The sequence below is a fragment of the Gossypium raimondii genome, chromosome 9 (assembly GCF_025698545.1).
Source record: "Gossypium raimondii isolate GPD5lz chromosome 9, ASM2569854v1, whole genome shotgun sequence".
NCBI lineage: Eukaryota > Viridiplantae > Streptophyta > Magnoliopsida > Malvales > Malvaceae > Gossypium > Gossypium raimondii.
This window is the reverse complement of record NC_068573.1, coordinates 22,470,611-22,482,830: the sequence shown is the minus strand read 5'-3', so window position 1 is coordinate 22,482,830 and position 12,220 is coordinate 22,470,611. Positions and strand designations below refer to the sequence as shown.

The 12,220-nt window shown below is 35.5% G+C and overlaps 1 protein-coding gene across 1 annotated transcript; it reads right to left on the bottom strand.

Annotated features, from left to right (window-relative positions):
• Positions 1-293: 293 nt before the first annotated feature.
• On the bottom strand, positions 294-3,984 carry LOC105798675 (cleavage stimulating factor 64). The gene is made up of 7 exons (XM_012628835.2): positions 3,805-3,984; positions 3,605-3,682; positions 3,070-3,108; positions 2,421-2,990; positions 2,245-2,340; positions 854-1,036; positions 294-760 (listed from the first exon to the last, which is right to left on the bottom strand). Exons 1-7 carry the CDS (start codon positions 3,895-3,897, stop codon positions 635-637), a joined length of 1,185 nt encoding a protein of 394 aa, XP_012484289.1. The 5' UTR covers positions 3,898-3,984; the 3' UTR covers positions 294-634.
• Positions 3,985-12,220: the final 8,236 nt, after the last annotated feature.

Here is a 12,220-nt window from a genome sequence, read left to right as displayed (position 1 = left end):
TGAAAGACACAGAATTTAACGGTTGAGCTAATGATTGATCAAGACTTGTAAAAAACATACAAAAACTGAAAGTGAACAAACTAGATTATAGTAATGACAAAATTTGACCTAAAAATGCGAGCTCAAGCAAGCATGGCCACATTGATCCGGTTTCTGAACTCACAGCAAGCGAAGGGATGCAATTTAATTGTCTCGATTGGGGCCAGGGGCATATAGTCTCTCTTCCCCATCAGAAAAGCACTTGGTTCTATTATACTTTCATATTTTGTTGTTAACACAAATATGATACATAATTAGGCAACATATACACTCGAGTGTCACATTCCTACGTCCAGAAGTGTACATTAGTTTTCAATTTTGATTAGCTTAAGCCAAATAAACAGCGGCAGAAAAAGATACTACATCATCACAGTACAAACAACACATGAAAGAAATTTAGGGCCTTCAAATCTGCCCCTAGAATTCAACTTTCAGAAGCTATCAACCTACAAATAAATAAACAAGGCAGGCTCAAATGAGATGAATGCTGAATTGGCAGCTGTATTAAAGCAGCAAATCAATCAATTTTAGTCAGCTGAGATTTGTCTTCTTTTATCAGTATATGGCATGCAAACATAGCTGAAGTAGAGTCTTGTCATTGGCGCAGAATTTGCTGGAGCTGAAGCACTTGATTCCTTTGCTCTGTAGGCAAGAGATTAATCTGTTCCGGAGTGAGGCTCATCACCTGCTGAAGTAACGCCTTCTCCATCTCAGGAGTCAACTATAAAGAGCCAATGGAAACTGTTAATGGAACTACTCAAACTACTGACCAATTCTTTTTGCTTGTATGAAACTCAAAAGTCTGGATAATCACCGATGCAGGATGAGGGGGCTGATTTCCTGGAACCATCTGACTGGAAACCAATGGTGAGGGTCCTTGCAACTGAGTTAGTGTTGAATTATCTGGTTGACTAGGTGTCCACGAAGATCCTCTATCTGCCTGCATCGAACCTCCTACTTGGTTGCCAAACTCGGATCCTAAATGCAAGGCTCCTGCCTGAAAGAATAACCATAACACATACAAAAGATGTTGTCAATTGCAGAATCTAATAAGCCATAGACATTTCCCACAGGATACTATTACATTAGAGATGGAACTTTTGTTTCAACTAAAAATTGAAAATCAAGTGCAGGAGTCTAAAACTCCAGTTAATATGTAGCTTTCCTCATTAAGATCTCATTATTTGCTCTTTGATTACTCAAAATTAGTAAAGTTGAATAGTAAAAATATTTGATTAAAATGACTTATAGTAAAAACAAACCATATTTGATTAAATATAAGTAACTTTAAATTTAACATTAATCCATATCTTTTACCCCATGCAAAACTAAAATCATGCTTCCTTATAATGTTATTATTAACCTTTATTCTTTCAGAAGTACCTTTTTAATTGGTATCCAAAACACTTTTCTTACTTCTTTTTGCTTTTGGTGGTAATGTAACAAAAACAATAACTAAAAAAATAAAGAAAATAATTTAACTACTTGAACATAAATTGTAAAAGCAACTAAAAAGCAAACTTGAAAACAATGAGCCCATCTTGCATGTTAAGGATAATTTAATTCAGTTATTAAAGCTTTACCTTTTATTAAATCAAGACCAGTTACAAACTCATAATCTTTCTTCACCTCATTCAATGGATTATAATTACTCTAGCCTGAGCCAGAACTCTAACTTACATAGCTAGCTGAACGAATTTAATCATTCAAAGACAGCAAACTCTGCTCAATGGTAGCTACAAATACATTTCCCCTTATTGACATGTGTGCAGTGGAAGAGATACCACATGTAATCAGACATTTCTCCACCTTGAAGTACATAAATTCCACCTAACTACTATTGCAATCACAATTGTGTGCACTTCTAACTTGCAATTGTGTTTTCATCTACATGTACAAGAATTATCAAGGAAAAGGGACTCAAAAACAGATTTTCACAATTTTAATGAAGCCCGAAGCCAATCAGTTCAACAATCTGTTAGCAGTGGTGTGAATAACAAGGCAGATATTTGTCAGACTTTTTCAGAGAGACAAAAAATAATCTAGTACACACACGAGGTAAACTATGGAATGTTTATAGCCTGCCACTTAAACCACTAGCGTGATTAAAAAAATGAACTCATTTTTTTTAATAATCAACCCAATTAGAATGGTCCACTAAGTGATAAAACCAAAACACATCAAACAACTAAAATTTGCACATACCTGATTTTGATACATTGATTGAGCTGGCAGCTGATTTGCACGCGGTGGCTGCCCTTGTGGAAACGAAGGTCCAAGGCTAGGAGGTCTATTACCTGACTGAGTAATTCAAAAAATAAGAGAAATTGTTATGAAGGAGACACCCAAGACTGACTTCCAAACTGCAACTTTTGACTTACATGGAACATCGGCTGTGAAAGATGCTGAGCACCAGGGTGTTGGAAACCAACATTAGGACCCATTTGTGGGGCATGCTGATGATGGAAACTCGGAGCTGATGAAAGTCGAGCCTGTGGTTGTATTGGTGGCTGCTGATGCATATGAGGAATTCCAGTTGTTTGAAATGACTGCTGCAACTGGCTAGAGGATGTTGACATATGGGTTTGATGATGAGCAGGAGGATGTAAAGGTGACTGCAGAGGAAGTTGAGGTGCATTTGGGAGTTGGGAGGAATGTGGAAGAGACATTGGAGGATTCAAATGGACCTTTGTTTGCTGTGGTGTCTGTAGGGAATGTGGTGGTATGGATTGAGACTGAAGATTTGCAGCAGGAACAGAAGCAACGGAGATTCTTGTCCCAGCTTGGTTTTGATGCTGTTTCCTTACAGGAGCTTGGATCTGGGATGGAGCAGCTTGTTCTTGCAAGCGAACTTGACCCGGCAACAAATGTGCTGGCTGGATATTTGGCTGAGGGGGTGGTTGTACTGATTGCTGAGATTGTTGTGATGCAGGTGGCTGAATAGCTGGAATCTAAACACAAACAGTAAGTACACTAGCACAGTCCCTAAACATAATTTCAAGGATGATATTACAGAGATCAAAAGCATACCGCTTGAGGGGGCTTAACCATTCCGAGCATAATCTGAGCCTGAAGAAACAAGAATAATCAAAGAAACCTAGTCAGGCATGGAAGCTACTAAATCAACAGTACACCATCTAAAAAGTAGATGCAATTTAAAGCAAAAGAAGGGTAATTAACCCATCAAGCTGTGCAGCACTCTAGAACAAGTCCATCAAGAAAGATGGATAGCAACTTCTTATTTTGAGTTGCAACTAGAACTAAACGCATCTCATTACTACAAAGCTAACTCCAGAGACCTAATTGTCCATACAAAGGTTCCGAAATGCTTGATTCCTAGTGACAAGCTAACATCAATCTCTATACCAAGAAAAGGCAACAAAAAATTACAACTTCAGCCTACAAGGGATATCAAGAGAGGGTAAAGCTAAAGGGTTACGCGATGCTAATAGTAATATCAATCAACAGTCAGTCATGCACATAACTAGTATCAATATTAAAACAAAGGAAGAAGGGAGTTTTTTTCATATTTGAAAAGTACATAAACAAAGAAGAAAAGGGAAACCTGGAAAAGGGCTTTCGTCAAGAGAGGATTTTGGATAAGGATCTCCCTCGCCTGCTGCTGGTTTTGTTCTATAAGTGTCTGTATATACCCAAAATAAAGAAGGAAAAACCACTAATTAGATTTAACGGCGGAGGAAGTGGCGTTTGGAAGAAACGAAAATAAAATTTTGAAACCAAATAGAAAACAGAAAGAGAGAGTACCTTCATGTTTGACATAATATCATAAAGCTGGTTCTTCGACATTCCGGCAATGTTGGCTGGCAAACCTTCGTCAGCAACTTGCTTTCCCGCCATTGTCTCCGCCGAGTGTTACAGCAAGCAACAGAGATCAGGGAGTGGTTTTCGGCTTCAGTCTGAGAACTTATAGCGATGTGGTTTTGAAAGGTATTAGCCCACTAAAATGGAATCGACCTTAAAAAAAGGTCTTAGGCTTAGCCCAGGCTTTTTTTTTTTTTGTATGAGTTGAAAAAATTAATTTACTACACACACACACACACACACACGAGGGAAGTCATTAAATTTTTTTAGGGTTAGAGGTTATGTTGTATATTTTTATGAGTTAAATATAATTTTTTTATTATATTAGTTTATATTATAATAGTTTTTAAAAGGATTAAACCGAAATTTTAGTATTTGGAAGGCAATTAATAATTTTACTTATATTAACTAATATTTTCTAAATCGAATCGTTGGTCGGACTGATCAAACTATTGATTCGTTGATTCAATCAGTATAATGGGTTTGATTAGAAAATTATTAAAAATTTAAGTAATAATAATATTTAAAAAAATCTAGTTCAATTGATCTTTCACCTAGGTCAACTAGTTCAAAACCCTTTCCGGGTTGATTCCCGATCCGACTGGCCAGTTTGGTTTGGTTCAAACAACATTGATATTAACTTAAAATCTTATAAATTTTGAGATTAAAAGAAACATTTTTTTTTCCATTTTGTGGGTTAAGGGCCCTACCCCCTTCACCCTTGGTTATATAGTTGATTTGCTGAATTATTTGGCAAACTAGTCAGTTTACAAAGGGAAAAGTGAAGTCCACATTAGAGGACCGACTTCAAAGTTGACATCTCGAAAAGTCGACGTCAATGGTAGTAATATCCTGGAGGTGTCGACTTTAGTGTATAAACCATTTACCTTGCATGTATGCACAATGAAAGAGCACATGAAGGCTGAGAAATATAGTTTTCTCATGTATGCGTGAGAGGTTGCAAAAATGTGATGGCTAGGTCAAAAGAAAATTGTTTGGAAATGATGGAACAAGGCAGAAGGTTGAGATGGTAGAACAAGACAAAATGCTATTTGGAGATGATGGAACAATGTAGTGTATGAGTAACATGTAAGTGAAATAGTAATGGTAAAGGTGGGGGAGGATGGAAATTATGTATATACATATACCTTGACACCATGGCAAATTAGAATAGTGAGTTTATTCAACAATTTTTTATTGAGTATTATTATCTTCTTCTATCTATTATCTTTTATATATTATGCAATCTTCATATATCTTCTTCAATCTTTGTAAGTATTTTTTCCATGATATTATAATTCATGTCTTGATGCATTAACATCTACTAACTATTAGTGTTAAATATACAACAGATTGTTGGGATTGTTTTTGAACATAGTTTATGACATTTTTAATATATGTTAGTGTTGAATACATATATTAAAAGTTTATATTTATTAGTGTTGAATATCTATTAGTGTTAAATATACAATATAGTGTTGAATAATTATTTACTAGTTCATTATTTGATTGGCATAAAAATGATGATGACATTGTTTTTATTCATTGAAATTTGACATTGTTGTGTTGTTGTATATCTATGGTGAAGGAAAATATTATTAAGGAAAATATTTAATAAGCTTAGTGGTATTTTGAATATAAAATAGTGTTGTTATGTTGTTTGAATTATAAAATCTACTAAACATAGTTATATTTTAGTATGAAAATGTTTATTTTTAGTTAAAGATATTATATTAGAGAAGAAAATATTTTGCTTTATTCGTTATATATTAATTATTTTTTTGTTTTAAATTGATATTATACACATGAAATCTATACAAAATGAACAACAATTTTATGTTGTAGTGAACTGTAATGACTCGATTCATGATACGAATATTGGTGTAATATTAAAGTTTGGAAGTCCAATTAGCATGATGTTCATAAAGGACATCACGTTAGTGGAGATGAAGCACAAAATTGGTCGAAGCTCTTGTTGAGGTATAGATTTATATGATAATCCAATGAGATATTCTACAATTAATGTAGTGGATGATGATGATCTCCAAATAATGACTACACTTTATGAGTCAAATGGTAGTGGAAGAGTTGAGTTGTATGTTGAGCTTGACAGTATTGAAGGACATGGGAGATCGATGTTCTAAGCTTGTTGAATGGTTGCGTGCGTGCACATTAAAACACTGAATTTATACAATAATTTTTAAAGCCCGATTTTACTACAAGCGTACAGGTCAATTGTAATATTTATAATGTTACAATGAAACACTGAAGTATTTCAAGGATCGAACCCAAATAATATTAAAGTTTGGAAGTCCAATTAGCATGATGTTCATAAAGGACATCACGTTAGTGGAGATGAAGTACAAAATTGGTCGAAGCTCTTGTTGAGGTATAGATTTATATGATAATCCAATGAGATATTTTATAATTAATGTAGCGGATGATGATGATCTCCAAATAATGAATGCACTTTATGAGTCAAATGGTAATGGAAGAGTTAAGTTGTATGTTGAGCTTGACAGTATTGAAGGACATGGGAGATCGATATTCCAAGCTTGTTGACCGGTTGCGTGCGTGCACATTAAAACACTGAATTTATACAATAATTTTTAAAGCCCGGTTTTACTGCAAGCGTACAGGTCAGTTGTAATATTTATAATGTTACAATGAAACAATAAAGTATTTCAAGGATCGAACCCAAAGGAAGAGGCGATTGAGTAATAACTAGCATACACAATAGAGTCTAAGTGGTTACTAATATAATATTATAGTACGACAACCCATAAAAGATGATTTTTGCAAGAAAATTAAATATTCTACCCTAAAGACTAAATTGCAAGAAATGTAAACTAAAGGGACTATCCAGCAAATCAATAATGGGGATTGGTTAACTTCGATGTGGTTCACCAAATTTTGGACTCAGGACATAAATCGCTTAAATTACCAAGTGGCTCCATTTTATCTTCCAATATCAATTTTATCGAATTAGATGAATTAGATTTGGCTTATCTTCCAACCTCACCGGTTAATCCAAGACTAACGAATGAATGCTCGATAAGATTACCTTTCTGTCTCACTTTATCTTAATATTCCCTTAGGGGCGTCACTACCTAAGTTTTTAGTTCTATTCAAATTAGTCCAATTTGTTGCGATTCAGTCTTTTGTCCAAAGAGTTTAGTTTATACACATCTCTATCAACCAACCTCCTTAAACGCTTAGCTACACATGCTCAAAGTGAAGAAAATAAACATAGTAATGGAAAACAAGGCAAAATGAAAGAAAAGCTTGAAAAAAATATAAAAGTTGAAAATTTTAAGCAAGAAACTTAAATAACATGAAACCAAAAGCATTTAACAGATAAATCTAAAGCTAGAAACATAAAAGGAACAAAATTTGATAGATTTAAAGTAAAATAAATTGAAATACATTAAACTAGAACTTAAATAGTCTTAAAAAAGAAGTACATGGACTGGAAATGTAAATAAACTTAAGCTACAGTGTTAACCAACTTAACTAACATAAATAACAATAAGAACAATAGTTATATGCAGAAAAATAAACTCTAACCTAAAGTGGGAGAAGAGAACAATAAAAACCCTAGAAAAAGTGCAGAGAAAACAAAAGAAAACCTAGAGAAAACTAAACCTAAAACTAAGCTAATGTGTGTGTTTCATCTCCTCAGCAATGTTTGGTTGTCTTGAAATGTATTCTGATAACTTTTCGATGCCACTACACGGGCCTTGTATGATTGGTGGGCCGAGTAGACAAAGGTTTCCATTTTTGTCCAAGTTTGTCCCCCTGACGAAAGTGATAACGTAATACCCAAAAGAGGATATTGCGATATCTCGAGCAATATTGAAACTTGGGATCTTCCTTGGGAGGTGGATATCACGATACCCAAGGGGATATCGCGATACCATAAAGGACGTCCTTAGTTTTCTATACCGTTAAAGGTATCGCAATCCCAAGGGTGGGATATCGCAATACCCTTTCCCTCGATGCTGTTTTTGCTTGTTTTCGACATCCGACATGTCCCTACAGCATTCAAACACACGTTAGGCCTCCAAATGGCACTAGCGACCAATTTGGGTAAAAAAATAAACAAAATTGAGACATTTTCACTTATTATATGAAAATATTAAAACAACGAAAAAAATGAAAAACCATGCTAAAAACTTTATTTTACTCGAGAAAAAGTTCCTTAAGTGTGTTGGAAAAGCCTAATTTACCACGTCGATTTGTGGTAAATCACTTGTCTAGGACCTCTGTATCAATGTCATGGACGTCTCATTTAGTGGATTCACAAATTGGAACACTTGACCCAACATACGGGTTGATTAATAGTTTCGTATCGTTATTGGAAACTCTTTTTAACTCTAATGGATACACTCAAATGAAAATGTTATCAGGATTTTTGCATTGGAATTTCTAGAATCCGAATTTAGTGGTGCTTCGAATTCATATGAAGTGCCATCAACTTCTATTAGAATACACCATTCCCAATAAAAGCTAACGGTGCATGAGAATATCATTGGCTTGTTGTTTGGAGAATGCGTAGGAGACTTTAGCGATGACGATTCTAAAACCAAGGAAAATGTACATGGTGGTGTTGTTGCTAAGATATCCTGGAATATTAAACTCTAGCCCATATGCTCGAAGTAGCATTACGTGATCGGATTATAGTGGATACATTTTGCTTCCATTTTGCTTTGCGTGCAAAAAGACGACTTTGCTCAAAGTAGTGACAATTTGCTTCTATGTCTTTACTCTAATTGGATCATAGTGAATATTAACATTATACTAAGTAGTATTACATGATCGGATCATAGTACAAAAAGACAGGTTGTATTAGTAGATGAACTTAAACATGTCTTTACTCTGATTGAAATGAGCAAACCAATTGAAAGACTAATATGTCGTCTATCAAGTCCAATTGGGGAGATGTTTTCTCTTGAGCATCCTAGATAAATGGTACATATTGACCTAAAACATAAGTTTTTACAAATAAGTTTCATATATTGTTATTTTTCCAGAAAGTAGTGGGAACTTATTTTCATAGAATAAATTCTATCTTTTGGGAATTACAATTCCTATCGATTTATATTGAGAGAATTACGTTCCTACTGAAAGTAATTAAATTATTTCTTATTTTGTGTTAGGTTCGTGTTGCTCGAGCCCACACTCAGCACTATTCGAGGTATGAGGATAGTAGAGAAGGTCGTTCAATTAAAAGCCAAGAACAATACAAATCTATCTTGCACATAGCACAATTACTTTTCAGAAAAAAGTATTGATATAAATATCACAAACCAACTCGATTTTAAAAAAATTTTAAACTTTCATTGTAATTGAAAACCTTTTTTTAATCAAATTTTCCAACAATGACTTGGTACATAGGTGACTTGGCTTCCCCACTTTAATTTTTGAGCCTGGAGTTGAGACCTTGGTGGTTTGAAGTTACAAACATAAAGGTCATTGTTGCGGCAACCATTACTTGGGGTCATGACTTCATAGGCAGGCCACTTTGGATTATGAGTTGTTGAAGTACAACTCCTCGAGTGGTGGCGAAGCATTGGTGTTGCGATACCGAGACTACATTGTCGTAAATTTAACCATAATAGAGGCTTCTTTTCACATTGTCACCTCAATCACTTCCTCGTTTCACGGACCACTCAAAGATTGTGACCATTGTATACAGAACATCCTATGAAGGTCAACTTTTTAAACAGGGCTTATTTGACCTGTTTGAACTGGCCCAACTCATGGAACATATGGAGAAACCTATCTACTTGAAGTCTTAGTGGCCTAGAGTAGCACTCAAGTGAAACTAGAGTTACCGGGTTAGTTAATGTAAATCTTAAAAGATAAATATTTGTAGAGTTTAAATCCCTTAAGACTCTCATTTTGTAGATAGACACAAATCCTAACCGCTGATTTAACTCAATCTGTACTGTTGGATCTGGGGGAGCTCGACTTTAAATAAAGGTCTTCCCCCTCATTTGTATTCACTCAATTGTAAGCCTTCAAAGTAATAGAATACTGTTGAAAGCATTTACTTAAACACTTGGTGTACGCTATTTTTTTCTGTGGCTTTTTTGTTCGTTCTTTGCTGTTTCGTCTCAAGTTTGCTTTTGCTTTGCTTCGGTGCCTTAGAGAATTTCTAAAGTAATTCTCATCTTTTGAGAGTAGGCTGACTTAAGTAGGATTTGAACCCAAGAAATCACCTAAGACCTCACGGTTTGCCAAACTAAAGTTCTAGCCTTATGACAGTTGGTATCCGAGCTAGTGTTCGAAGGCATTGATTAAGTTGACAAAATGAGGAGACGAGCAAAATGCCCGGACAGAGACCCATGAGAGGTCTAGGAAAAATAGTAGATTGATGGATATGCTATCAGCTTTGGAAGGTCAGGTGACCAATCTCGAGGAATCCATGAGTCGTGCGAAGGAAACACTTGAGGTAGTTGAAGGACGCATCGATGAGTTAGACTCAATGAGAGTGCAACTTAAGGACTATAGGGCGGAGGCTTTCAGTTCAAATTAGGATACGATGAGAGAGACCCTCAATACCACCATGGATAATCAAACAAATAAGCTGATAGAGAAGAATGGTGCTCTTGAAGCTATGACCATGGCTTTGAAGGAGAAAATTGAGGAGCTTGAGGGAGAGCTCGCTATGTGTGGAGTTGCTGTAGGAAAAAGGATGCTGGATTCAGTTCTTAAGTAGATTAGAATGGATGTCCCCTAGTTGAAAATAGATGTGGACAATTTTCTCTCAGGGATGGAACAATACTTTCGTGCGATGGGAATCGAGGATGATGCCACTAAGGTAAATATTGTTACTATTTATTTTTCTGATGTCGCTCTCTTATGGTGGCGTTATAAGACTAAAAATAAGAAATGAGGTGAGACCGCAATCAAAACTTGAGAGGGGTTCCAAAAGGACCTGAAAGAGTAGTTTTACCCGTAGTATACTGAGAAAGAGGCTTAGGCTAAGATGCGTTGGTTTATGGAACAAGACATTGTTTAATAGTATGTTTGAGAGTTCGGTGAGTTGATGCTTCAAATATTTGAATTAAGTGAGAAAGAAGCTTTCTACTTGTTTGAAGACGAGTTGAAGCCTTGGGTAAAGAAAGAGTTGCGTTAACAAGGTATCACTAAGCTTACTCTAGCTATGGCCGAGGCAGAATTCTTTGTCGAGCTTAATTTGAGGAAATACAAGTTTGACTTTTCCAAGACCAAAAAGATGAGTAATGATGGGGGAGACCATGAGGGAGATAGAAATGGCAATGGTGGAAATGGTAAGAATTGTGGCAATGAGAAACCACCTAATAGGAAGTGGAAGCCCAACAATCGACTAAAGGGTCCAATCAAATGCTTCCTTTGTGATGGTTAGCATATGGTGAAAGACTGTCCAAATTTTTTGCTAACCAATTATTGGGTGCTGACACATGACAAAAATGGTGACTTTTGATTGATACCTTAGGGATCTCAAAGTAATTAGTCCAAAATATTTTTTCTTTTAAGGGTCTATTGGTTTACATGTAAAAGATTTTACAAAAATAATTTTCATTATTTTTCCATGTTTTTTTGGTGGAAAATGAGTTACCAAAGGTAAACCATTTTCCAAAATACGGTAAAATGAAGGCTTTTCTTAGGAAAGTGTCTTACACTTTCTAATCCCGTAAAATATTTCCCAACCTTTACTCCTCTTCACATCCCCTGGCAAACAAACCAGAAAATTCACCTTCTTCCTCCCATTTTACTTGTCCCTTCGCCGCCTCCAATCCTTAATCCAACCCTTCTCTTGCTTTCAAGTTTTTGGAAACCTAGCTAAAGACCACAAATTTTACCACTACTCTGTGCCAACCTCGTATTCTCTTCCTTCTATTTTACATGTCCCTCCACCGCTTCTAATCCTTGACCCAACCCTTCTTTTACCTTAAGTTTCTGGAAACCTAGCTAAAGACGAGAAAAACAAGGTAATTTTCTACTTCGAGTTATCATATTTTGAACTATGGTTCAGTTTGTGTTCTCTGGTCTCTACCTCTGCATTACTTTGCTATATTTGTTTTCTGTTTTCGATCGTACTATTATTTCTCGTTACTCTACTATTTGTGGCCATGATCCGCCGCTATTGACGTGAAATTTGTTCACTCCAATATTGAGGTCTTTTACAACACTCCACTTGAGATGATGGTTTGTGTGGGTCAATAGTTGGCTAAGTTTAAGCTATGGAAAAGCTGATTTGTTGTCACATCCTAAAAATCGAGGGTTAGTAGAATCGGGTTTGTGAATCGAGAGAGAGTGGTCATGCCCTAATTTTTGGGATTATCTGTGTTTTTTAGGAAATAAATCAGTT